The 26,723-nt window shown below is 45.3% G+C and overlaps 1 protein-coding gene across 1 annotated transcript; it reads right to left on the bottom strand.

The window, feature by feature from the left end:
• Positions 1 to 19,161: 19,161 nt before the first annotated feature.
• On the bottom strand, positions 19,162 to 20,330 carry LOC129178691 (trace amine-associated receptor 13c-like). Its single transcript, XM_054771163.1, has 2 exons — positions 20,161 to 20,330; positions 19,162 to 19,966 (listed from the first exon to the last, which is right to left on the bottom strand). Exons 1-2 carry the CDS (start codon positions 20,328 to 20,330, stop codon positions 19,162 to 19,164), a joined length of 975 nt encoding a protein of 324 aa, XP_054627138.1.
• Positions 20,331 to 26,723: the final 6,393 nt, after the last annotated feature.

The following is a 26,723-nucleotide window of genomic DNA, read 5'->3' as shown; positions in this document are numbered from 1 at the left end:
AATCCTGAGTTGCTTCTACAGATGCACTATGGAAAGTGTCCTTACCGCCTCCATCACTGTTCGGTACGGTAACTGTACAACACGTGATAGGAAGGCACTCCAGCGGGTGATCAAGACCTCACAGAACATTGTTGGGGCAGCCCTCCCCTCACTGCAAGACATTTATAAATCTAGAGTCCTACGCAGAACACACAACCTCATCAAGGACAGCACACATCCACAACACTCATTATTCACACTCCTACCGTCAGGCAGACGCTACAGGAGTTTGAAGTCCAGGACCACAAGGCTGGCAAACAGCTTTTACCCACAGGCCATCAGGCTTCTCAACGAAGCACTCACACACGCCGCACGCAACACACACACACACTCATAGCACTTTTATTTATTTACTTATTTATTTGTATTATTTATTTGTATTAATGTCTCTTCTGTTGTTGTTGCTTAATTTATTGGTATTTATGTTTCTTATGTTCTTATTCTTTTCTTGTGTTTTCTTTCTTTTCGCGGGAGAATGAACAGAATAAGATTTTCATTGCAGAGTATAACTGCTGTTTTACCATGCACGTGACAATAAAACTCTTGAATCTTGAATCTTGAAGTCTATCATTCTGTCTGGTCCCTATTGAGGGGAGGTGTAGCCCCTCCAGAAAACCCTTCATTTCCTCTCCTTTTGCTGATGTAGGTTGTGTGATAGTACTCTTGGAAAAGTATTTCAATGTCTTCTGGAGTGGTTAGTATGTCTTCAGGGTGTGTCTCTTTCATTTTATTCATGTTGTTTTTGATTTCTTGTTTTCGTAAAGGTTTTGCCAATCATTTTGTGGCTTTTGGGCGTACTTGGTAATAGCCTGCTTAGAGAAGTTGGTCCTTGTTTCTCTTTCATCTAGTAATATATGGTGAATTATACTCCTGGACTCTTTCATTTCTTGATATATCTTGGGATCTTGTGTGCTCTGATAGTCCTGTTCCAATTCCCTTCATTTCTCACTATTTACTCCATAAGCTTTAGCTTGAAGCTGTTTTGCATGTGCTGTTTCAGCTATTAATTTCCCTCTGATAACTGCCTTCATGGTGTCCCAGAGTATTGTTGGTCTACCTCTCCGTTGTCGTTCTCCTCCATGTATCTTTTTATCTGTTTCTACTTGAGCCTTTGTCTGATATTTGTTTCATATTTCCAAGTTAAGTCTCCATATTGTTTTCCTTTTCCTGTTGTTAAGATGTATGAACAGATGAACTGGCTTATGATCAGATACATCTGACGTTCCTTCACTCTATAGTAGTTCTCCATGTTCATGAAGAAATAGTCCATTCCCGAGTGCATTTTGTGTACCGCTGAGTTGTGTGTATCATCTTTCTCAAGTAAAATGATTTGTTTTTTCTAATTTTAGATTTTTGTCATGACCTTATTTCTTTTTAGTGGCTTGTTGAGGCCATGAACATTCAGTGACATTGTCCTAACGTCATTCAACATCCTTGTATTTGACCATTCTTCCATCATGTTCTCCCAAACAAATCCTAACTAGCCACTTATAGAAACAACGTTTAACACCAGCCACAAACACAAAAATGGCTTCCAACTGGGGTGTGGTCCAACCCTTCCCCACAAAGCCCCGTTGGTGGGGCGAGGAGAAATCCTCATGTCTAAGAGGGCTCCTCTCTAGACTTAAATTGGTTCCCGTTGTGGAAACTCTATAAAAGAGCTAGATATGTCCAACTGGATAAATACTAGCATCAACAGTCCCCAGTCGGGTAGAACTGTTATTTGGAATGATGAACAAGTCTTTGTTCATGAACCCCTAATTCCACCTCTCTCTTCCTGCACTCGTTCAGATTCTCTTGACCAAGTCCTGTAGCTTTTCCCTCGCCCGCATCACCATTCCATGTCGAGTCTCTCCCCTCCGGACACGCCGCCACTCAGCTGCTCCTCGCTCCTTTCCCGCTGCCACCGGCGCGCTGTCGTCTCCTGGGATGTCCACCGCGTAGCCCCTCACTTTCATCTCCTGTGCTGCTGTCGCGTCTTCATTCCATCACTCCAGTGGATTGGGATTCTAGTCCATGGTGTCTGGAACAGAATTCCTGTGTCCTTCAGCACCTTTTTAATGCTCATATGGGCTTTTGGTTTTTGGACGACTTCAGCTGGATAGTTGTGATAAAAAAACAAAAACAAAACGTCCTTGTTTCCCATGTGCACCTTCCTCTTCCACACCGTCTTCAAAATGACTTCTTTGGTCTGCAAGTTGACTAATGGATCTAGGTGAGGCATCCGGGTTGGGTTTTTGTGTGAGGGCACGGTGGGCTCGTTGGATATGCAGCTGGAGGTCCTTGGGTAGCTGTAGCTCTTTCAATCAATCTGCCCACTGGGCCCTCTTCCACGTTTTCCAGGAACCCGAAGATACGGATGTTGTTCCTCCTGGATCTTCCCTTTTTCTTGCATCCGATTCGTTTGCTCAAACATTTCTGTCATCGCCTCCCCGGCGCCCGTCTTCCACTCTTCAAGCTCGGCTTTGCGTTCCAAGGCCCCGGCCAAAGTTACCTTCCGTTCATGTAGCTCTTTTCGGCTAGCTGTGAGCTTGCGCTTGATGTCCTGCAGTATTGCGAATATTTCTTCCTTCATCTCCTGTTTTAGCGTGTGTGTATCGTATTGGAGGTATTTTATATCTTTGCTGATAATGGCCAGCCCAGCTCACACAGCCTCATTGTGGTTCTACTCATCCATTCTTCCCGTGTTATTCTCGTGTTTGCTAGCTCCACATTCGGCGTGTTTCCCGAATGCTGTACAGGTTCGGTTCTGCTCCCAGTTTGCTTTCCTGATTCTTCTTTTGTTTCCCCCCACCCATATCAATCTTGTTGCCATGGAGTTAAGTCTTTTTGGTGGGTGGAATGATGCCAGGCCAGGGAGAGTCGACAACTACACGTCTGCTCTCGCCGCCATCTTACCGGAAGTCCTAGGGAAAACATTTTTAGACAAAACAGAAACTAAAATGAGGCTGGGATGAGAATGTCAAATGTGTCTTCTGAGAAGACACAAGAAGAAGCTGTAGAAGATCAAGCTTTGAGCAGTAAAATGTTCCTCTGGGTCCCTCGTTAAAGGAAAACTGCACTTGTAGGGATAGTTGGGATTTTTTGGCATCCCCATCAACAGTGTACTACATAGCCTACCCCACCCCCGCCCCCCCACTGGGTTCCGTGAGTCCAGCTCTGGTGGGATTTCTGTGACTAGGAACATAGTTCCACTTAGTCGCTGGGGACACTAAAGTTATGAATTTGGCTTCTCAAAACAACATGCATTCAAAACAGGAATCCAATTGCATCACAAACACGCCTTCTTGAAAAAAACACACCTCAAACATTGCTGTGTTATGTTTGTCTCCCGCTGTATCCCTTGGCACTATTATCGTGTGTGTATTCTTGTGTGTGTGATGAAGACGCTTGCAGCTTCTTCCGCCATCTTGTTCACGTGTGTGTTCCCGCGGCGCTGCGTTGCAGAAGAAGCTGCGAGCGTGGCGGCCATCTTCATCACACACACATAGAATGGATTGGCGGCATTGTTTATGTACTACACTGATGGGGATGTCATAGAACTTCATGTCAGAACATCCCAACTATCCCTTTCATAAACGCTGGTTTACTTTCAATTTGAAATCTGCTGGAGTTGTAGCATCCATTCTGAATGAAGTCACAAAATAAGCATGGGAATGTACTTTCAATGTTCTCATAAAATGGTGAAACATTCTAGAAAGGTTCTGTCAATGTTTTTGCATAAGATGAGCAACTAACATTCCCATAACAAAAATAGAAGTCCACACATGAACGTTGTGCAAACATTCCCAACTAATATTTGGGGAATATGGTCAGAAGGTTCCAATAACATTCTTACAATGTTCATTTGTTGACTGGGTGTTGCTTGAACAGAAAAGCTGCAACATTACACCCTCTTTCAGTTGGCCTACATTTAGCCCAAATTCCAATGGAATAGATGTTGTTGTTGTTGTAAAGTGATGGTCTAACGCTTGTTCTCTCCAAAGCATCATTTCATTGTGTCAGCCATCACTGCACAACAGTCTGGAGGACGTTGGCATCGTGTTTTGCCTCTTGTGGCACACACTTGAGCTGCCGGTCGTTGGGCGTTGTGAAATGGTGCTTACCTAATACCTACGGTGGCCGAGAAGTGCAAAACACGAGAACAAAAAGCAAACCAAATGAAAATGACACCACCCGGAAGGGAATTGCACCCCCTGTTATAGCCTCATGAGAAAGCATGGGAGAGCGCACGCTCCGCTAAAAGTTAAACTTTTTAATCGCAGAGTAGACACTTAGGGTTTGGGGGGGCTGGCCAGGTGAGGGGCCCTCCGAGCGGCAGCTGTCCCCCGATTTTAATTGCATCATTAGCTATCATCCACATACACTCCATATACATGCACACAGATACACCATCCTCTTTTATTTTATTTTATTTATTTATTTATTTATTTTTAATTGCATCATAGACACTATCACACCTTATCACATACACGGGTGGGGCGGGCTGGATTGGGGTGCCTCGTGCACCTCGGCGTCTGCCCGCCAGGGTCGGCGGTGTGGCCGGGGGCCTGGCCGTCGCGGTGGCTCGCCCGGGGCGGCCTGGCCTGTGGGGTGCCCTTGTCTGGTTCACCTGCCCTTCCCTGGGGTGGCCCTCTGGGGCCTGTTGATGCCGGGGCTTGCGCCGGGGGGGGCGGCTTGCGGTGCCCCCCTGGTCTGGTCTTCCCGGGGGGGGGGCTCTCTGGGCTGGCTCTTGGGGCACTGATCTTTGTGCTGCCTGCCCCTATGGGCCTGGTGGCCTTCTGGCGGCCGGGGCCCGGCCTTGCTATTTGGGGCGGGGCTCTCTGGGAGGTGGAAGGCGGCCCCTTTCCTTTCATGCACTCTCAGTGACAATCACACGCCCACACATTCCTGCACCTTTATATATATATGAAGTCTTCCTTACATACAGAGATACCTGTACATATGCACACTCACAGTACATACGTACTTCCCCACATTACTCACTGAGTTAACCAGGGTGTTATTATGTTGTTGGTTTTATTACAGCGACGGTGATATCAGCAGTATGACTATATATATATATGTGTGTATGTGCGGTATATATGTGTATATATATATATATATATATATATATATATATATATATGTATGTATGTGTATGTATGTATGTATGTGTGTATATGTATATATTTTTTTTTTTTACAATGATGTGCATTACAGTAACTTTGATTCTATTCACTATCATGGATAATCATTTCATTACTACAGTTATGTGTGACTGTTTCAATGCGGTATTATCATGGTGATCACTATCATAATTCATCATTTCATGACTGCTATTGTGTGCGACTGTTTCAATGCAGTATTGTCATTGTGATCACTGTCATAGTTCATCATTTCATGACTGCTATTATGTCTGATTGTCATAGACAGCTTTGTCATTGTGGTTGTTGATATTGATTTGTCCTTTATCCTTTGTCCTTTATATTTACAATTGTTGTTGTTGCTGCTGTTGTCCTTGTCTCTTGTCTCTCTTTTTTTTGTTTTTGTCCCCTCTCGCCCCCCCGCCCCCCCCCCGCCCCCCCCCCCCCCCCCCCGTTTCCTTTTCTCTTCTTCTCTGTCCCCTCCTGCTCCGGTCCGGTCGCTCCAAATTTGCTTTATAACAAGCATCAAGGTCGAATAAATTTTGTATGACAGGGGAAGTATATATCACACTTCTCTCTGGCAGAGTAAATCTGTTGAGCACTTGACGGCATTTAGGTATACAATTCTATCTGCTTTAAAGGCTGGACAGGACAGGGGAAAAAAAAAAAAAAAAAAAAAAAAAAAAAAAAAAGTTAAACTTTGAGACATTGTGCTGTCTTCTAAGGCACAGTACTTGATGATCATGGAATGACACTTTATCAGTAACTGTGGAACACCCAAAGTGCACAGTATATGAAAGCTTGGACTTTTTGTTGAAGGATTTCATTCAGGAAATCCAGGGAGAGGAGCAGGTTAGAACTTCACAATGTATTTATGGCACGCTGTAAAATAGTTGCCCCCCCTATTTATGTATGTATGTATTTTCTAACCAATGACAAATGACTGTTACCACTGTGGTTCATAATCCTGCATGTGCAAGTTCAGTTCACCTGTTCAGCCTACGGTCAGCAGATGGTGCACTATTACCGCCTTACAAATGAGACTAGGGAACCATAACCACACCACTGAAGAGTAGACGTGATCAAGCTGTCAAAAAGTATTGCTTCATTATCAAGAAGTACAGTGCCTTATAAAATAGTACGGGTGTCTAAGAGTTTAGGTTTTAGCAGAGTGTGCTCTCCCCCACGACGTGCGTGCAGCTTTTTTTTTATTACAGTGCACAAACAGCTTCCACAATAATTCCTCTTTGTGTCCTGCAGACATTCGGCAGCTGACAGGTCATCAAGGAGACCGGCCCCCTCAGCCACAGGGTGGGAGCTCCACTTGGGAGCAGGAGTAGCCACAGCCCCCTCTTATTAAAGAGGAAGAAACTGAGCTGGAGCGCCCCCACATTAAAGAGGAGGAGGAGCCACAGCCCCCTCTAATTAAAGAGGAAGAAATGGAGCTGGAGCACCCCTACATTAAAGAAGAAGAGGAGGAGCCACAGCCCCCCTATGTTAAAGAGGAAGAGGAAGAACTCTGGATCACTCAGGAGGGAGAGCATCTTCCAGGGCCAGAGGAGGCTGATCTTGCCAGGTTGCCACTGACTCGTGTCCCTACAGTGACTAAAGACCATGAAGACAAACCACCTGAGCTCTCACATCTTCATCATGGTCCAAGTGAGGAGATGAGCGAGGCGGAGCCTTCATGCAGCAGCTCACTGCAACACATGACAACAGAAGCTGATAGAGACCACTGTGGAGGATCACAAGCAGACAACCTCTTAGCTCCACTGTCAGATAGTGACGACACAACGTCACACTCTCCTGAAGGTGAAGACAGCGACTATAACCAAGAATCTCTGAGCAGCGATACAGACTGTGAAGGTGATATGATGACTGACACCGGCAACAAACACTCTGAAAGCTCTAAAAAGACAACAGGTAAATGTTTGAACTGCTCAGTTTGTCATAAAAGATTTTCTTGTAAGAGTCATTTGGCTCAACACATGAGAACACACACAGGAGAAAAACCTTACAATTGCTCACACTGTGGTAAACGCTTCACTAGAAAGAGAAACATGAGAAGACACATGAGAACACATACGGGAGAAAAACCTTTCAGTTGCTCAGACTGTGGTAAATGCTTCACTCAAAAGTCAGACATGCAAGTACACATGAGAACGCACACAGGAGAAAAACCTTTCAGTTGCTCAGACTGTGGTAAACGCTTCGCTGTAAAGACAAACATGCAAGTACACATGAGAACGCACACAGGAGGAAAAACCTTTCAGTTGCTCAGACTGCGGTAAACGCTTCACATTTAAGGCACAGGCGAAATCACACGTGAGGACACACAGGAGAAAAACGGTTTAGTTGCACAAATTGCGGTGATGCATTTTCTTTGAAGTCCAATTTGAAAAGACACATGCAGAGTCACTGACGGTCTACTGTTTGACTCGCCTGACTTCCATGCAGTCACTGTGTTGTAATATTCTTTGCACGTGTCTTTGTTCAGTAAATCCATATGGTTTTTATGAAAGTGTAAAAGAAAGACACGGTGACTGCAGTGGTTTCATTTGTAGTTTTTTTTTTTTTTTTTTCTCCCCTGTCCTGTCCAGCCTTTAAAGCAGATAGAATTGTAGATCTAAATGCCGTCAAGTGCTCAACAGATTTACTCTGCCAGGGAGATGTGTGATATACAATTCCTGTTATACAGAATTTATTTGACTTAGATGCTTGTTATTAAACAAATTTGGAGCGACCGGACCGGAGCAGGAGGGGACAGAGAAGAAGAGAAAAGGAAACGGGGAGGTGGATAAGAGGGGGACAAAAAAAAAAGAGACGAGACAAGAACAAGAGCAGCAACAACAACAATTGTGACAACAAGAACAGAACAACAGAAACATACAGAACTACATCAGCAAATAAATGTCTGTGACAACTATAAAGACGAACAAGCACATAAGGACAAAGGACAAAATAATAATAACAACCACAATGACAATGCTGTCAATGACAATCACAGATAATATTAGTAATGAAATGATGAATTATGATAGTGATCACAATTATAATATAATATTATATATCTCATTCCCCATTAATTTCCTCCGGGAGGTGAGTGATGTGACCTCCTGAGTTTCTAATGGAGGAGATAGAGCTTTTTTATTTATTGACTTTTAGTTGGTTAGCTAAGTATTTTCCGTGTTTATTGCCATGCTCAAACTTTTCCAAACGTAGTCTCTGCAGTTGGAACTGAATTTTCTTGTCAGTAATTTCTTTTAAGTCTAGTTTCAGTTTTCTTAGGTTACTTAGGATATGCTCATCTTGTGAGTCAGCATGAGCTGCTTCAACTGGGGCATGGTCACTAATGGTGATAGGGTGTATGTGAATGTTTGAAATGTCAGATATGATTGAGTTGCTTGTCAAAAAGTAGTCAATACGAGAGTAGGTGTGGTGCACTGGTGAGAAATAAGTATATTCCCTGTGAGTAGGGTGATAAGAGCGCCAAGCATCACAAAGACCAAAATCATTCATGTATTTCTTCAGTATCGATGTTGATTGAGACTCACGATGTCTCCCAGCTGGGCTAGACCTGTCCACTTCTGGGTTAAATACTAAGTTGAGGTCCCCTCCCAAGATCATACTTGAATCCAAATGTGCAGAGAGAGAAGAAAAGAAGGCATGAAAGAAGGAGGGGTCGTCAACATTCGGACCATATATGTTGGCAATGCAGAAATGTACATTATCAACAGATATGTTATAGCTCCCTTCTGTGTCTGTAATAGTGTTGTGGAGTGTAAAATTCACCCTCCTGTTAATTAAAATAGCTACCCCTCTCTGTTTGGAGTTGTAACTTGCTAAATATGTGTGTGGGAACTGTGGTGAGTGAAGTGTATGGACAGCTGACTTGGACATGTGAGTCTCTTGTAATAAGACAATGTCTGCTTGGGTGTTCTTCAAATGGTGAAAACTTTGTTGTCTTTTTTCTATCGACCCAACTCCCCTGACATTCCAAGTGACAAACTGTCATGAGTTCATCCTAGACTAGCTTTAGTGATGTGTGTAAACAAGATCAAATGTGAAGTATGTGTACCTGGAAGTAAAAATCATGGGAATATATACAGTACATGGAACATATACAGTTTCATTTGTAGTTAAAGGTGTTTTATTTGACTGGATGCTGTCATCACTCAATGCTGAAACTGATGAAGTCACTTCCTGTTCCATGACTGGAAAGTAGTGATTGGTTCCTTTTCGTGACTTGATCTATTTATCATTCACTCATTGAAGTGAAGTGGGTGTGGAGTGCAGAGCGCATGCGCAATGTCAGCAGGCCTTTGAAGGATGTGAGTGACAGCAAGATCGTATTTTTCGCATTTGTTCTTATTTTGCACTGTAGATTTGATTTTGTGTTCTCCTTTGCTAGAACCTGTTTTTACTCTTGTGAAGCACCTTGGGCACCATTGGGGTGTTGTAATGCTCTACAAATAAACTTTAATTTGATCTTCCAACGAGGGCACTCATTTGCACCGTGAGGCACGACGGAGGAGAGAAAAGAGACTAACCGCACAATGATTGACGCCACTCGACATCTGACCAATCAGAGGGGTGCATGTGCAGGCAGGCTCTTATAGAGGTACAGAAGGTAAGCTTTCAGCATGCCGTCCGACAGACATCACCAATCAGGAGCGGGGGGGGATCGCGAGGAAGCTGGTGCTTCACTGGAAGGTGGGTCTGTTGTTGAAATAAAACACCTAACTGCCACTCATCACATAGGAATCTCTGGCTCTGTCTACACTGGACACATTTTTTTCCATTTATTGAATGCAAAATAACATTTCGCTGAGGGCCCCGGTTGGTCAGGGGCGGCCCTGTTTGCTGGATTCTGTGGATTTGAACAAGTTTGAGCACTGGAATTGCAATCAGTGAGCTTGGGCTTGGCTGAGATCAGTGAGTGCATTGCCAATGAAGGTGATTGAACCCAAATATACGTGTGGAGGTCTGTGGTTGACTTTACCCAATATTAAACATCACAAACATACAGTATGCTGCCCTCTGGTGGTAGCTGACGGTGAACTTGTACTCATTTAACTTAACTTTAGTCAATTGTATTCACTGGACGTTTACTTGATATCAGGCACTTTCCTTTTATTGTCAGACACTGAAATGATTGTCACTTCCTGTCACGGATGACCTGCTGTGCTGAAACGTGGCCCGCGCCGCCCCCTTGTGGTCTTCTTGTTGACTGCAAGGGACATCATCCCCTATCGTGAATAATAATTAGTAATAATAAACAGCTGATCTACAAAATATTGTTTCCAAATTAAGTGTATTGACGAATAAACAGCAAATGCCGAACAGGTGTGCAACGTTACAGACTTAACATTTAACATGAAGGACAATTTAACAAGCAAGCAGGACTCCAATGTGTAATATTATTGGATATAACTTGATGAATGCATGCAGGGGATTTGAACCAGCTTCCTTTGGCTTCCTTTCAGCATTCACACAATAACAAGGAAAAACTCCACAAATGAAAAGGTTTGCCACAACGTGCCAACACTGCCATCTTGTGGTCACAACGAGATACAGCATTTGCAAACAATACTGACTTTATGGCAAAGATGAATAGACAGTTCCTTCAGTTGATTCCTTTATTTGAAGAAGAAGAAGCGGAAGAATGGACAGATGAGAAATGCCGCAACGCTTTGTGATTCGTCGAGAGGTGATGGCGATTGGAGGACTTCCGTCTGTAGTACGGAAGTCCACGTGATGAGTGCACACGGGGGATTTCAACCAAGCGCCTTTTGGTTACAAACCACATGAGTGACCACCCAACCCATGTCCCTGCTGCAGACACAGCAGAATGATTCAGTCATAGAACATGTCAATAAATGATGATCATCAGCAGAGGGCGCCCTTAAATTGCCCATTAATTTTCAATGGGAATGATTTAGCAGAAAATATGAATTTACACTAAATGTGGGAATATTTGGAAAGGTCTGATTTGGTAGCACACTTGCCCCGAGTGAGCTGAATGTTTTGATGTTGAATTTGTTTGAATTGGTTAAGAAATGGAGGAGTAGTTAGCCGGCAAAAAAGAGAGGGAAGAATAAAGAGAATATAAATGGAGCACTATTGTATATGTGTGAATGCTTTCACCCTTCACACAATTAAACTATCAACAAAGACAAAAAAGGCATGTTACGTTCGTGTGTGTTAAATTGATAAATGCTGAGATTTACAATATTACTGTATTTGCAGGACTTGTTTACATTGATACGTAGATCAATCCTAAAGAGGAACCAATGTTCGTCAGTCTGCGTGTTTCAGTAATGATTGGTGCACACCAAGACGTCACCAAGTCGAAGAGCAAGTTGCTGTGTAACTCTCAGAAGACCCTATTGTACTCCTCTCTCTAATATAAATGAATCATGTAGAAGGTGTTTAAATACGATGCCGCTCTCAATGAATGTGCTATTGTTAGCCGCTAACGTTAGCCCGCTAGCAGGTCTATGTAGTACAGGGGTGTCCAAACTTTTTCCAGCAAGGGCCACATAGTGAAAAATGAAAGGATGCAACTGTGCCACTTTGATATTTAGTAAACAACACATGCAGACATGCTAGGAAGCTACAGTCCATGTAGCTCAAGAAACACCTGCATTTCACCTTTGGAATATATCTGGAATGGAGGAGAAATGCTACTAAAAATCACCTTTTTTACACAATAACACCACTTTATTCTTGGAAAATTAACGCTTTTGTTCTTCACTCGATTATGACTTTATTTCTTAAAATTTTGACTTTATTCCTGTAGAATTACAGCAGTTTTTTCCATTTCTAGTGTTTTTTTTTAATTTTCCAACGATTTCATTTCGGCTTTCCTCTTGTAAATGTTCTTCTTGTAATTATTACTTTATTCCCATAATATTTTTTATCTTTTAAAAGATCTATTTTTCTTTATTTCAATGTTGTTACTCAAATGATATTTTTCCTCATTTAACAAGTTTATTATCATAAAATTGCAACTTTTTTCTCATTTTTTTTTCTCTTAATATTTTGACTTTACTCTGGTAAAATTTCTGCTGTTGTTTTAAAAAAAAAAATTCAAATAGTTCAAATTTCATCATCTGATACATTTTCCCCCAACCTAAGTTTCCAAAAATTACAACTTTCATTGTTCATTATTTTTGACAATACACATGCCCCGAGGCAGACCCGACCGCCACCAGAACAGTAGGAACCCCGCCCACGCGCCACACACGCACACAACCACGGCTGGCAAGGGAGCCACACCACAGCGACCACAAGAGAACCAGACCCCACATAGAGCGGAGCACGGCCATACCCACGAAGCACGCAAGCCAGAAGCGCCAAGGAGGGACCCACAAGAGGAGCGACCCCCCGCCGGGCGCCGAAGCACGTGCCCCCACCCGCCCTGCTCCCAGACACGCTGCAGACCAGGCATCACCTCACCCCCCGCCCATCCACCAACATGTCAAGGGAGACACCCCGGAGGCAGGCAGACAACCGCCAGCCAGGAAACAGAGACAAGCCAGACATTAGCAAGTAGCGGGGACCCCCTGCCATACCCACCCCCAAGCCCCCCACCAAAGCCAACCCCGACCACCCCACCCCAGAGTAAGCATTCCCTTGCCACGCAGAGGAACACCCCGCCTCCAGCCCGCACGGACACCCACACACCCATCCGGCCGTGGCCCCCACCTGTCCCCCATCCACCAAACCACAGCTACCCCATCCCCAAAGGGAGAAAGGAAGGGATCCCCCACCCCAGCACCACACAGCCCCCATCCCAAGCCCAAACTGCACATCCTATACCCCCACTTCCGCGCACCCATCCCAGCATGCAGGCTACAAAGAAAGCAGGGCCCTCTAGGCCGGCACGGTCCCCAGAGCAATCAGTGATGCTCAAAAGCTCCCAGTCACCGGGGGGACAGCCACAAGAACTGGAGGGGAGCAAGCAGTTCCCGCATGTCACACATTTGTTGATGGAAATACCACTTGGACTCAACTATTAACTAACAAACATGGGGCCTAAATGCTACTTGGATCATCAGGAATCTTTTCTATGTCAATTGTGGCTAAAACCACACTTGTTTGAAATAAAGACATTGTTCATTTGTAGGGAAATAATGAAACATTGCTTTATGTTCAAAAGACATTTTCTTAGAGAAATGATCCATTGGAATAGTAGATTGAATCCAACATGTATTTATCTCCATTTCTATTTATGACATACAGAGATGTGTTCATCTCTAATCATAGTATTTCTATACTATTTGGATCATGCTTTATTTATTGGACTTCTATGATGATATTTATGGATATAGTTGTGTATACGGTATAGGTATTGTATTCTATGTAGTTCATGGCTGACACATGGAACAACAGCTTTCAGCTTGCTTACCCTGCACTTTAGCGGTGTGGCATTGCTCTCCAGTTGGACATGTCTTGGAGATACATGTAGCAGCAAAGTCCCAGGTGGTGAAGTTGGCTGCATCAAGGGTAGGATTACATGTATGGCAGTGGAGAGCTGAGACTAAAAGGTCACGATGAAAACATGAGGTCAGTGGTGTAAAAAAAGCCATGACATAACAACAGGTTCAAGTCCATGTTCTAGTCAGCAGATAGAAAGTTGCATTTTTGGATGTGAAACATTGCAAAGCAGCAGCAGCAGTCTTTGGCATTGAGGAGCTGTGCTATTTGTCCTTTCTTAGCCAAGCCCATGCTACAATAGGGCCACGTTTACGAATATCTTTTTCATATTGCCTGACTAAAATGATGTCGTCATCAAATGACAACTTTATTCTTGTCACATGACAGCTGCTTTTTGACATTGTCATCTGGTTGGCAACACTTCCACTTCCTTCCTGCAAATGTTCTTGTCATGATGACTTTATTCCCACAATAGTTGGACTTTATTCTTGGAACCTTAGCACTTTTTCCCCAAGCTAACTTTCCTAAAATTACAACTTTTAAAAAGGTGAACATTTCACCTTGAAGCTACTAAAATTATGTTATTTGTCCGCACATGACGAGGTTATTGGTGTAAAAATACAACTTGTCATGAGACTACAGCTTCTCTTCATACGACATCAAATGACCGATTCTTCCATTTGGGCTTTTTTGATTGTTTGCTTGCCTTTTTAGGCCTTTTTCCCTAAGCTCATTTTCCCTAAAAAAACATTCATTTGGTTGTTCACAATATGAGGACTTTAAAGTACACATTTGATCTTTCATGTTTCAACTCTACGCCACTAAAATCAATCACTTTTCTTCATCGTGTTACAAATTGGGAATTTTTCCACCCGGCATCACTAAAGTACCACCAACACAATCACGCTGATGGCCGTGACCAAAAGCAGGCTCAAACCACCACGCAGCCCCCACTCACCACTGGTCTGGGTCTTACTCTTGGCCAAGTTGACCTTCTCCAGGCAGTCATTGAGATTATAGTCATTGGTGCATGTTGTCTTGACATCGTTTTGCGGTGTTTGACCACCCACATCGAGCCAGTTGTTGCAGCCATCAATGTTACAGCACTTAGTGTTAGCACCAGGATTGATACAGTCATACTTGGTCTTGCAGCCTGTGAGAAAGGGTGATGTGTTTGTGTTGTTCTGAACATTCATTTCCCAGGACTTCACCGTATCTATGTTATGGACGGTGGAAGACTTTATGAATTCAGAAAAATGATGTCCAGAACATCAAGAGTGGAATGTGAGAAAGGGTGATGGGTTTGTGTTGTTCTGAACATTCATTTCCCAGGACTTCACCATATTTTGTTATTGTTATCTGCTGACCTTGTCTACCAGATGCTTGTTATGTACTGAGGAAGACAGGACACTCATATAACCAAACTAGGCTGCCTGGCGCCTGTTTTGTTAAAACAGTAACTCTGTGTGCAAATGCCTGAGTTTTGGGGCCGGCCACCCGCTCTCATGCTCGCACAAACAGACTTGGATAAAGAGGGGTGAGCGAAAGCACCTAGACAGAGTCTGCTGCGGGTTTCGTACAGACGCCCAGCCGGTTGATGCACACTCTGCCGGGGTTGTAGGCTCTCCAACCCAGCGCGTCACGGTAACATGACCTGACTTACTTACATGACCTGAATTGTTTTCCAGATGTTATGTGATTCTAAAATGTCCTGCCAAAAGTTTCAAATAAGGACAGAGTTCTGTTACACACCATTGTTATTGTTCACTGTGTCTATTTAAGGGTGAAGTAAATAAATGAGGTAGCCCTTCTCCCTCAACTGCAGGTGTGTCTTGTTGTGCTTCTTACTATTCCACATCAACCTCTGTCTGCCTGCTGTTGCAGCACACCTCTGAGCCACCGGGAGGAGCTAATTGAGAACACCTGACCCTCATTAACTGGCTTCTTAAGATGTGTGCTGAGAAGCCTCCGTTGCCAGATTGTTACCTGACATTCACAGAGACCTGCTTCTCCCAGCAACTCTTGTTATTCAATGTATTTCGGCTTTCTGGTCATTTTTTGTCATTGCCTTGTGAGTACATTACTCCCCGCTTGGTGTTCTCCAGCAGCGGTTTCCCTAGTTGTACTCTCTGCTAGCGTTTTCTCAGCAGCTCCCTTAGTTTATATGTTTGGTGTGTTTTTTCCTGCTTTGTTAGTGTGCCTAGCAGTGTTGTTCGTTTCTGTTTTTTTACTTTCCCGTGACGAGGTCCGGGAGTATTTCAGTTGTACTTTGTTTCTTGTTTTTTGTCCGGTTTTATATTTTTGCCACATTGTGGACACTTTGTATTCAACTTTGTTAGACTGACTGCTTTGCCTCTGCTTATTGGTATCCACCGATTCGGCCAATGGCCAACACTAACACACAGAACTGTCAGTGTGCCTTACTGACAATCAAAATAACATACTTGTGGCCAATTTTGTGTGTGTGTGTTACATCATAGCCATCACAACACATTATCAGTAAATGCTATTTTTGTGAAAATGTCACTTTATTGACTTTGCTATGAGTTCATGGCTGCATTTATTTGCATCTGGTTCCTGGAACGTGTTTTGAACGTGATGTCACAACCGAGGCAGTTCGAAAAACTTGTTGAGGGGTTGTCAAAATGACAACTTAATTTCACTCCTATTCTGGCGTTGTTTATTTATCTATGACAGCAGTATGACAAAAATGTTTTAAGTGAGTACTTGTGTAACCTGCCTGCTTCACACTCGCCGCTCCAGGGCTCCAATACAGGACCTTCGTAATGGGAGACGAGAGCGCTGACCGGTTGGTCAAAAGTCTGGACTGTTGACCGCGCGTTCAGTGCAGGTCTTAAGGCCGAAGGAATGAGGTTTTATCCAACGTACACTCGCACAGCCTCCGTTACACTTACATTATATTGAGTTACTGTTTTTTGGTGTCATGAGCATTTTAATTGCTATTTATTTAAGTGTTTGACAGTCTCAAGAACAGCTGTGCGTTGCATCATTGCAATTTGCAAAGAAACCAATTCTAGAAAAATAAGCCATAGCGTGCTTGGAAACAAAATTTTCCAGACCTTTTGGAGAGAAAATAGAGATGTGAAAAAAAATCCAAAATGATGTTGCACGTATGGCTGTTATGAGGGCTTTTGACCATGGTGGACTTCATGGCCATTGTCCAAGAAAAGCCCCATTGCTCTCACAGCGACACATCAAAGTTTGACTGAAGTTTGCCAGAATCTATGTTAAACATGGGCATGAGTGTTGGAAGTCTGTCCCAAACTTGAACTGTTTGGGTATATGGGTATATGAATGCTGCTTTTGTAAAGGATGAGGCCTTGAACCCTTAGCATACTGTTCCCACAGTCACAGTCAGTATTTATTTGTATTAATGTCTCTTCTGTTCTTGTTACTTAATTTATTGGTATTAATGTTTCTTTTGTTCTTATTCATTTTTTTGTGTTTTCTTTCTTTTCTTGGGAGAATGAACAGAATAACAATTTCATTGCATAGCAGAACCACCAGTTTTATTTGTAGTATTTGTACTTTATTTATCCCACAGCGGGGAAATTCACTTGTTACAGCAGCAAGCAAGATACGCATGAAAAGAGTACAGTGTAAAGAATGCATATTGACTACAACATGGTTCAGGTTGTGCAGGTGTTGTAGAGCCTGAAAGCGGTCGGTATGAAGGACCTGCGGAACCTCTCCTTCTTACACCGCGGGTGTAACAGTCTGCTGCTGAAGGAGCTGCTAAGGGAACCCACAGTGTCATGTAGCGGGTGAGAGGTGTTGTCCATGATGGATGTCAGCTTAGCCAACATCCTTCTCTCCCCCACTTCCTCCACGGAGTCCAGAGGACCGTCCAGGACAGAGCTCGCTCTCCTGATCAGCCTATTGATCCTGCTCCTGTCCCTGTCCGTGCTGCCCCCTCTCCAGCAGCCCACAGCATAGAAGATGGCTGAGGCCACCACAGAGTCATAGAAGGTCCGTAAGAGAGTCCTGCACACACCAAAGGACCTCAGTCTCCTCAGCAGGTGGAGGCGACTCTGGCCCTTCTTGTAGAGGGCGTGGGTGTTGACGGACCAGTCCAGTTTGTTGTTAAGGTGAACACCCAAGAATTTGTAGCTGTCTACCAACTCTATGTCCGCTCCCTGGATGTTCACCGGTGTGAAGTGAGATGTTTTCCTCTGGAAGTTAATGATCATCTCTTTTGTCTTGCTGGTGTTGAGTTGCAGCTGGTTAAGCTCACTCCAGCTGACAAAGTCCCTGATGGCCGTTCTGTATTCCAGATCATTCCCCTCTGAAACACAACCAACGATGGCTGTGTCATCGGAGAACTTCTGGATGTGACACTGAGTGGAGTTGTGTGTGAAGTACATATGACAATAAAACTCTTGAATCTTGAATAATGTGAAGTAGTCCATTTAGGTTTAGGTCGTTGCTGGGTCTTCCACCAAGAATATCACATCAGAGTTTGTCCAGAGGTTTTTGAGTAACCACCTCAGTTTTCATCAAAAGGTATCTTGAAAATACATTTTCAACCAAAAGTGTACCACATGTGGCCACTTCATTGAGGAATGGTTTACTATATAAAATGTGACGAATGTTGCAAACATTGAGCTGTATTTTAGAGAAATGCTCAAAAGTTCAAAGGGGGCTAATAGTTTTGAGCAACGAAGCTCGATATTACTGTAGGGAGCAGGGAGACTTACCGTGCAATGAATGTGGTCACCACTAGATGGGAGCCTTTACCCATGTGTAATTTGTGGCAATGCGTGTCTGTTTATACTCTAGCTCCCTATGTAGTCACGTTGTTTTTTACGTTTATTCATGACAAAATGACTCACTTTGGAACAGACCAGAGGGAAATTTCACTCCAAACAATTTATTGTCAACATTTAATGACACGTGTGTACAGAAGAGAACAGATTCACAATGTCAATGACCTGTACAGATGCCTATATGCTGTGTGCAGTTTGTCAGTCTACAAAACTATAAGCACATGTAAGTCTACCGTGTGTTGTCTCCAGTGTGTCTAACACCTCTTCTAAACCAGGAGCTGAAACAGGAGGTAAAGTCAAACAGATATTGAACATACTTAACAGATGAAGAAATAGTTGAACTTGCAAGAGAAACAATGTAAAATGGACACAAACACATACAAAATATTCCACTTCACTGAAAATGGGTTTAGAGCCACCGCTATGGAATATACCAGATGCTTTAGAATTATGCATGCAAATGTGCTGCCTTAAAATGGTATGAAAACAGCATTTTAATATTTGAATACTTTTTCAGCTTGTTGCCACTTTCTTGTCTTTCTTGTTTTCTTTCTTGTCTTCTTTCCAGCTTATAGATTAAGCAAAGACAATTCATTTCAACTCAAAAAGAGGCCAGCGTATCAATCATTTGGAGTTTAACTGGATGTACATGAATCTCATTCAAATATATTGAATCATTTAGAGAAAAGAGGCTGCTGGATGACATCACATGACTGGTTAATGAATTCATGTGAGCTACACTGAAAATAAATTGTCCACCTTTTATTCTACAGAATGCTATCTCCCCAGGAGCCAGGTTGCAGTATGTGCAGAGTAACAATGTGTCTAACAGCTCTTCTAAACCACGGATAAAACAAGGCATAGATCAACGGGTTTAAACAGGAGTTGAAATAGAACACAATAATCACAAACCTTAAATATGACGCCACACCCGTAAGAGTGCCAATGTAAAATGGACAGAAACACATGAGGAAGACGAGGACAAGGACACCAAGAGTCCTGGCTGCTTTCAGCTCTGATTTCTTTGCTCTGACAGTGACTGAATGTTGTAGCGTGACTGATGTAACATGAGAGCGCATGGCTCGCGCCTGAGACACAGCAACCACAAACACTCTCATGTACAGAGTGATGATGATGCTGAGAGGGAGGATGAAGGTCACAACAACATCAACAACTCCTGCATAATAGTCAATAACAACAGCACACCTTCGACAGCAGGACTTATTCTTTCCTAGTTGCATCAGCTGATCCTTCAAAATGACGCTGCAGTAGAGGAGAGCAAAGAACCAACAGAGACAAACACAAAGTTGGACTCTTCTCACAGTGACCTTGGTGTTGTAATGCAGAGGATCACAAATAGCGACATAACGATCAGCTGATATCAGCACCATGTTTCCTACGGAAACAGACGTCACAAAGTAGGCCAGGTAGTTGTACCACAAGCACTGAACATCACCAAGAGTCCAACAGGATGTGTGTCGCAGGATTTCTCCTGGTATCACCAGGAGGCCCACCAGACAGTCAGAGACAGCAAGAGAGAGGAGGAGGAGGTTGGTGGGAGTGTGGAGCTGCCTGGAGACAAAGAAGAAATCAAGAAGAAAACATATATTCTTAGTGGACTAAAGAGTTGAAATAAAACAAATCAAGTGAGACATCAGAGTGAGGACACATTAACAAACACATATTGTACAGTGCCAGAGTATAAATGTCATGCAGCACGCTACATCAGGAAAAGATCGCTGTGAGCTGTGAAAAAGAATATGTGCCTGAAATGGGAGATTGAGATGATGACCAGCAGGTTGAGAACCACAGTGAAGATACAGATGATGGACAGCAGAACAGTCAAAAGAACACCTTCAGACCAATGAGTTGTGGGGTTCCTGCAGGAAATGTTGAGTTGTGAAAAGCAGACCTCTGATTGGTTCTCTGTCTCCATCATCAGGAAGAAGAGATGTGAAGCTGGAGCTGAGACAGATTTCTGTTTAAACCTCTCTCAAATACATCCCATTTATGTATTCATTCTTGTTCATTCCTCCCCTCAGTGAAGTCATTGCCTCAATCTCATTGGTGGACCAAACACTCTGTAACCTGCTCTGCCTGTTAGGGGGTTGGGTGGTGGTGATTTCCTGGGTTGTAGGTTCCCTGCCCTCTAGATGCCAGTGATGATCCTTCATCTTAACTACACAAAGACAGAGGACCGTCAGGGCCTGGTGGAGCTTCCAGGGAGACTCCATCGGGTACCGGGGTAATGGTCATGGTTTAACTTTATTTTCAACATGCATACAGGTTACATTGGAATAAATCACATATTACAATTCACAAGTCCACCTCCCGGAGGGAATTAATTCCGTCTTTAGGAGCTTTTATAAAAATCTATATACACCTCAGATTAAACCATCTCTCCCAGATATGGATACATTTCTCAACACCATAGAATTACCAAAATTAAATGACGAACAGGTGATAAACTTAGATGTACCCATTTCATTAATAGAACTTCATGATGCTCTACACCGGTTGCCGAATAACAAAGCACCAGGACCCGACGGTTTCCCTGCCGAGTTTTATAAAACATTCTGGTCATTACTATCTCCAATATTTCTTAGAATGGTTTTGGAAATTAAAGACAGTTCATGCTTGCCTCCAAACATGAACTCAGCTACAATCAGTCGCCTGCTGAAACCGGATAGGGACCCAACACTACCTTCCAGTTATCGTCCAATTTCACTGATTAATGCAGATCTTAAAATAATATGCAAAGCGTTAGCTGTAAGGCTGGAAAAAGTTACCCCTCATATAATACACCCTGATCAATCAGGATTTATCAAGGGGAGAAACTCAACTAGCAACGTATGCCGTCTAATCAATCTGATTGATTACTCTATCATCCATAATTTAGAAACCACAATTGTCTAATTAGATGCTGAAAAAGAATTTGACAGAGTAAACTGGAAATTTGTCTTTGCAACACTACAAAAATTTGGCTTTGGAGATTCATTTAGAACATGGATTAAAATACTATACAACACCCCAAAGGCCTCTGTTCGGACCAACAATCACATCTCTCCAGAATTTACTTTACAAAGAGGTACTAGGCAAGGGTGTCCACTCACACAAAATTCTCGCTCACTCCTTGCCAATACACTCCCGTCTGGAATAATCCTGACATCTTGCTTAAAAAGAAACCATTAAATTTCCCAACATGGCACTAAAAAGGAATACGTTGTATGAAAAATATAATTATAGGAAACAACTTTATCTCATTTAACGACCTTGTTACACAGTATGGAATAAATCATAACAAATTTCTTGAATACATACAAATTAAATCTATAATTAAAGCAAGTTTCAGGACTATATCATGGGAAAGCAATTCCACTATTGACCAATTTTTAAAAATATCTGCCCCTAAAACATTATCTAAATTATATGTTCTACTTTCAAAAAATGACAACACAATCGGAGTACCAATCTCCAAATGGAACTCAGATTTATCTACAAGCTGTGACCCTGAATTCTGGAAGCAAATATGTCTCAATGCTTCCCGGTTAATCAATAATCCAAACCTACATCTGATTCACTTTAAAATCCTTCATAGAGTACACTACACAGGACATAGAATGTTTAGAATGGGCTTAACTGACTCTAACATCTGTACACACTGCTCAGACCATAGAATAGATGACTACTTACACTCCATGTGGACCTGTGCTCCCATTAAAAATTTTTGGCACGGAGTGTGTGAGTACCTATCTTTGGCACTTGGGTTCTCCATTCCTACCTCCCCTTTACTATGCCTGCTGGGCGATCTCTCCACAATTGATGTAGAAACAAACCAAACACAGCTTCTCATCACTGCATTAAGCATCGCCAAGAAAACCATTCTCATCAATTGGAAATCAAGGAAGAAACTGAACATAGCTCTTTACAAAAATCTTTTGTTAGATTATATAGCTATGGAGAGAATGTCTGCTGAATCTAAGGAACAAATGTCAGAATTTCAGTCTATATGGGCACCAATAATTAATTCCCTGATCTGACTCTCGGGGGGGTGAGAGCGTCTGTCTCTGCCCCTGGGGGTCTCGTTCATCTGGCATGGGGTGTGGTCCTGGTCGCTGGGTGGCCCTGGTACCTCGGGGGCGGGCGGGGGTGGGCTTGGTGTCCCAGGTCTTCTTTGCTGGGCTGCCTGCCTGCGGGGGCTGGTGGGTGGGGGTGGAGAGCGGTCCGGGTCGGGTGATGGGGCGGGGTTGGGGGGCCCGTCCAGGGGACGGCGTTGGTTGACCTCAGGGGTGGTGGGTGGGCGGGGTGCTGCATCCTGCGGGTGCCGGGCGCCTACTGATGCTGGGGGGTCCTGTGTGCAGCTGGTGGCGCTGGCTCTCCCTCACCTCCTTTGCCTCTGTGGGTGAGGCGGGGTCTGCCCTGGGCCCTCCTTCTTGGCTGCCTGGTGGGGGCGCGGGTACCTGAGCCCAGCTGCCCCTGCGGAGCTGTCTCCCCTGGGTGGGAGGGTGGGTTGGGTTGCCCCTTTTTATTTATTAATTTTATTTTTAATTTTATTTTTACTTTTATTTTTATTTTGATTTTCATTTAATTTTATAAATTTTTTAAAATTTTATTTAATTTTACCGATTTATGTGTGTGGTGTATGTGTGACAGGTGGGAGCTGCTTGTTGTCCTCCGGCGCCTGTGGCTGTCCCCCGGGTGACTGGGGGCGCGGAGGTGGGGGTCGCGGATGTGAGATTTGGGCTCGGGTTGGGGGGTGCGTGGTGCTGGGGTCGGGGGGATCCCTTGCTTTCTCCCTTCAGGGACGGGGCCGCTGTGGCTTGGTGGGCGGGGGGGTGTGGGAGCTGTGGGCGGGTGGGGTGTGCGTGTGGGTGGGGGCGGGCGGCGTGGTGTTCTTCTGCGTGGCGCTGGCCGGGATCGGCGGGGGGATGCTTTCTCCGGGGTGGGGCGGTCGGAGGTGGCTTTGGCCGGGGCCTTAGGGGTGGGGCTTGCGGAGGGCTGGCGGGCGGTCCCTGCTGCCTGCTGGTGTCTGGCTGGTCTCTGCTTCCTGGCCAGCGGTTGTCTCCCTCCCTCCGGGGTTTCTCACTTGGCGTGTTGGTGGGTGTACGGGGGGTGGAGTGGTGGCCGATCTGCGGCATGGGGGGCGGGGCGGGCGGGGCATCTGCTTGGGCGCCGGGCGGAGGGCTCTCGTGGGCCCTGTCGTGCGGTGCTTGCTTCTCTGTCCCTCCCTGGCGCCTGCAGGGGGTGCGTGGGCACGGTTCTGGCTGTCCTGGTGGCAGTCGGATCTGCCTTGGGGCGTGTGGCTGGTCCGTGGTGTTTGGCGGTTTGGGGGTGGCGCTGTGGACGCTACCTCCGGTGGGGCTCCGGTGTTGGGAGGCGCTGGGGGTATCGCCTCTGGGGGGTTGGGTGGGCCGGACTGGGCATCCTGGTGGGCCGGGTAGGGCCTGTGGTGTGTCCTGCGGCCTGTGGCTCGCCCGAGCCTGGGCTGTGGTGGGTGGCCGGTCGGACATGTGTCCTTGGTCCCCCCCTGCTCGGTTTGGGCGGCGTTGGGGTATGGGGCCCCCGTCCTTCCTGTGCCACTGCACCACCTCACATACATATAGGACTTTGGGGGGTGGCCTACGGTTGGGCTTGTTTGGGAAGGGGAGCTGCCCATGTGCCGCGCGCGGGGGCTTGTGGTTTCTGCGCTGCGGCGGCTGCTGGGGCACCGGGCCGGCTGGTGGGTTGGGGCTTGGTCATGCTTGCGGATACTGTGGGCCTGGGTGGCGGGGTGGGGTTGGGGGGGCGTGTGCCCTGGGGCCGGGCCCGCTGGGGGGGGGTTGTGCTCTGCCGGGCGCTTGGGCGTTTGTCGCCGTTGCGCTTTGTGCTCTGCTGGGCCGCTGTCTGTGTCCTCGCCTCCCCCGGTCTGTCTGCAGTCTTGTCGGGAGTGGGGCTACGGTGCGCGGGTGGTGCGCTGTCGGCTCTGGTGCCATGTGGCTCGTCTGGCTTCTGGTGGTTGGTGGGGTCCGTCGACTGGTCTGCTGCTGGTCTCGCCTTCTTGGCTCTGGTGCTTGGCCTCCCTGCGGCTTGGGGTGCAGTGCTCCCGCTCCCTCTTCGGGGTTTGCTGGCCCGCGGGTGTCGGTTGGCGCTATGTGGTGGTTCGCCTGGCTGCTCGCCCATTTTCCCGCCCGCTTGCTCAGCTTCCCGCTTTCCTCCTCGCTGGCTCCTCCGTCTGCCTTGCTGGCAGCGTCCTACCGTTGGGAGAGTGTGGCCTAGTGTCTTCCTGCTCCCGGCGATCCGCGCTCTCCGCGCTCTCCGCGCTCTCCGCGCTCTCCGCGCTCTCCGCGCCTGTGTTCTGGATTGTATGTCTGGGACCCCGGGGTCCCCGGCTCCGCTGCTCCTTGGGTTACCAACGGGGTATAGGGTGAGGCTTCCGGGTGTCGGGCAGTCGACCACTGTGTGTGTGCGCGTGTGTGTGCATGCATGTGTGTGTGCGCGCGCGCGCGTGCGTGCGTGCGTGTGTGTGCGTGCTTGGGTGCGTAGGAGTGTGTATGTGTGTGCGTGTGGGTGCGTAGGAGTGTGTATGTGCGTGCGTGTGTGTACATTTATTTATTTATTTATTTTAGTAATTTATTTTTGGGGGGGGGGGGCATACAGAGGTTTGCTCCGTGGGGTCGAGTGCTGGGTGATACATCTCTGCCGCCCGTGCCTCTGCCGGGTGGGTGGAGGGTGTGCCTCTTGCATCCCTGGGCGGGGCGGCCCTGTGTCGGGGGTCGGGTGGGGGTTGGCCCGGGGCCGGGCTCCGCTCCCTGGGGGTGGGGGTGGCAGTGGGGCGGATTGGCGCTTCTGGCGTGGGCGGGTTTCTTTCCGGTTGTGGGGGCGTCTCTGGGCCTGCCGGTTTGTGGCCCCCGGTACTTGTCTGCCTTTGTGGGGTGTGATCTCTCAGAGGCTCTCTGGGAGGTGGAAGGCGGCCCCTTTCCTTTCATGCATTCTCAGTGACAATTACACGCCCACACATTCTTGCACCTTTATATATATGAAGTCTTCCCCACATACAGAGATACCTGTACATATGCACACTCACAGTACATATGTACTTCCCCACATTACTCACTGAGTTAACCAGGGTGTTATTATGTTGTTGGTTTTATTACAGCGACGGTGATTTCAGCACTATGACTGTCGTTTTTTTGTTTTTTTTTACAATGATATGCATTACAGTAATTATCATTCTGTTCACTATCAGAGATAATCATTCCATTACTACTATTATGTGTGACTGTTTCAATGCAGTATTGTCATTGTGATCACTATCATAGTTCATCATTTCATTACTACTATTATGTGTGACTGTTTCAATGCAGTATTATCATTGTGATCACTATCATAGTTTATCATTTTGTGACTACTATTATGTGTGATTGTCATTGACAGCGTTATCATTGTGGTTGTTGATATTGTTTTGTCCTTTGTCCTTATGTCCTTGTTCGTCTTTATAGTTGTCACAGACATTTATTTGCTGATGAAGTTCTGTATGTTTCTGTTGTTCTGTTGTTGTTGTCACAATTGTTGTTGTTGCAGCTGTTGTCCTTGTCTCTTGTCTCTCTTTTTTTTGTCCCCCTCTCATCCCCGCAACACCCCCCCCGTTTCCTTTTCTCTTCTTCTCTGTCCCCTCCTGCTCCACTGTCTTACATGCTATGCTGTCTCTCAGGTGTTCTGTATACGACTGTATGTCAGTAATTTTTAAAACTGCACTTTTCTTGGAATTTTGGCCATCATCCACAATCCTGATGTGAGACATGAACACAAGTCTTTCTCTTTTCTGTGTGTCCTCAAGATATAAAAACATCTTACAGCTGGGATAGGCTCCAGCTGAACAGTACATTTGTTACACAATTTTTTTCACACTCGAAAACGAATTGATGATCCAAAGACAGGAGGTCTTTGGACAGCATTGTTGATCGGTCACTGGGACAGTACTTTATCTAAACCATGTGCTCCAATATTTAAAATTAAGACGTAAATCTCACCCTTTGTCAGACTTCTGCCCCTGGCACCCAGGACCAGCTTCGTGGGTGACAATGGAGGACTGCATAGATGCATACTGGGATTCCGGCACATGATGACCTCTGCTGAGCACTACAACAGCCCGACAGCACATATCTTACATGAGAAGTTTCTCATTCAGTGTGATGGCATGCTTGGAAGTGAAGGAAGTGGGCAAGATAAGGTATGAGGAAAGGAACAAGGGGGAGGAGAATGAGGAAGGGAGACACTGGCAGAGGGGATGGACAAAGCCAAGTGTGAAGATAAATTGAGTAACTTTAAGAAGAAAGCCGTCAGAGCTCCA

This window comes from Dunckerocampus dactyliophorus, chromosome 3 (genome assembly GCF_027744805.1).
Source record: "Dunckerocampus dactyliophorus isolate RoL2022-P2 chromosome 3, RoL_Ddac_1.1, whole genome shotgun sequence".
NCBI classification, from domain to species: Eukaryota; Metazoa; Chordata; class Actinopteri; order Syngnathiformes; family Syngnathidae; genus Dunckerocampus; species Dunckerocampus dactyliophorus.
The sequence above is the reverse complement of the archived record's forward strand: the minus strand, read 5'-3'. Positions and strand labels throughout refer to the sequence as shown.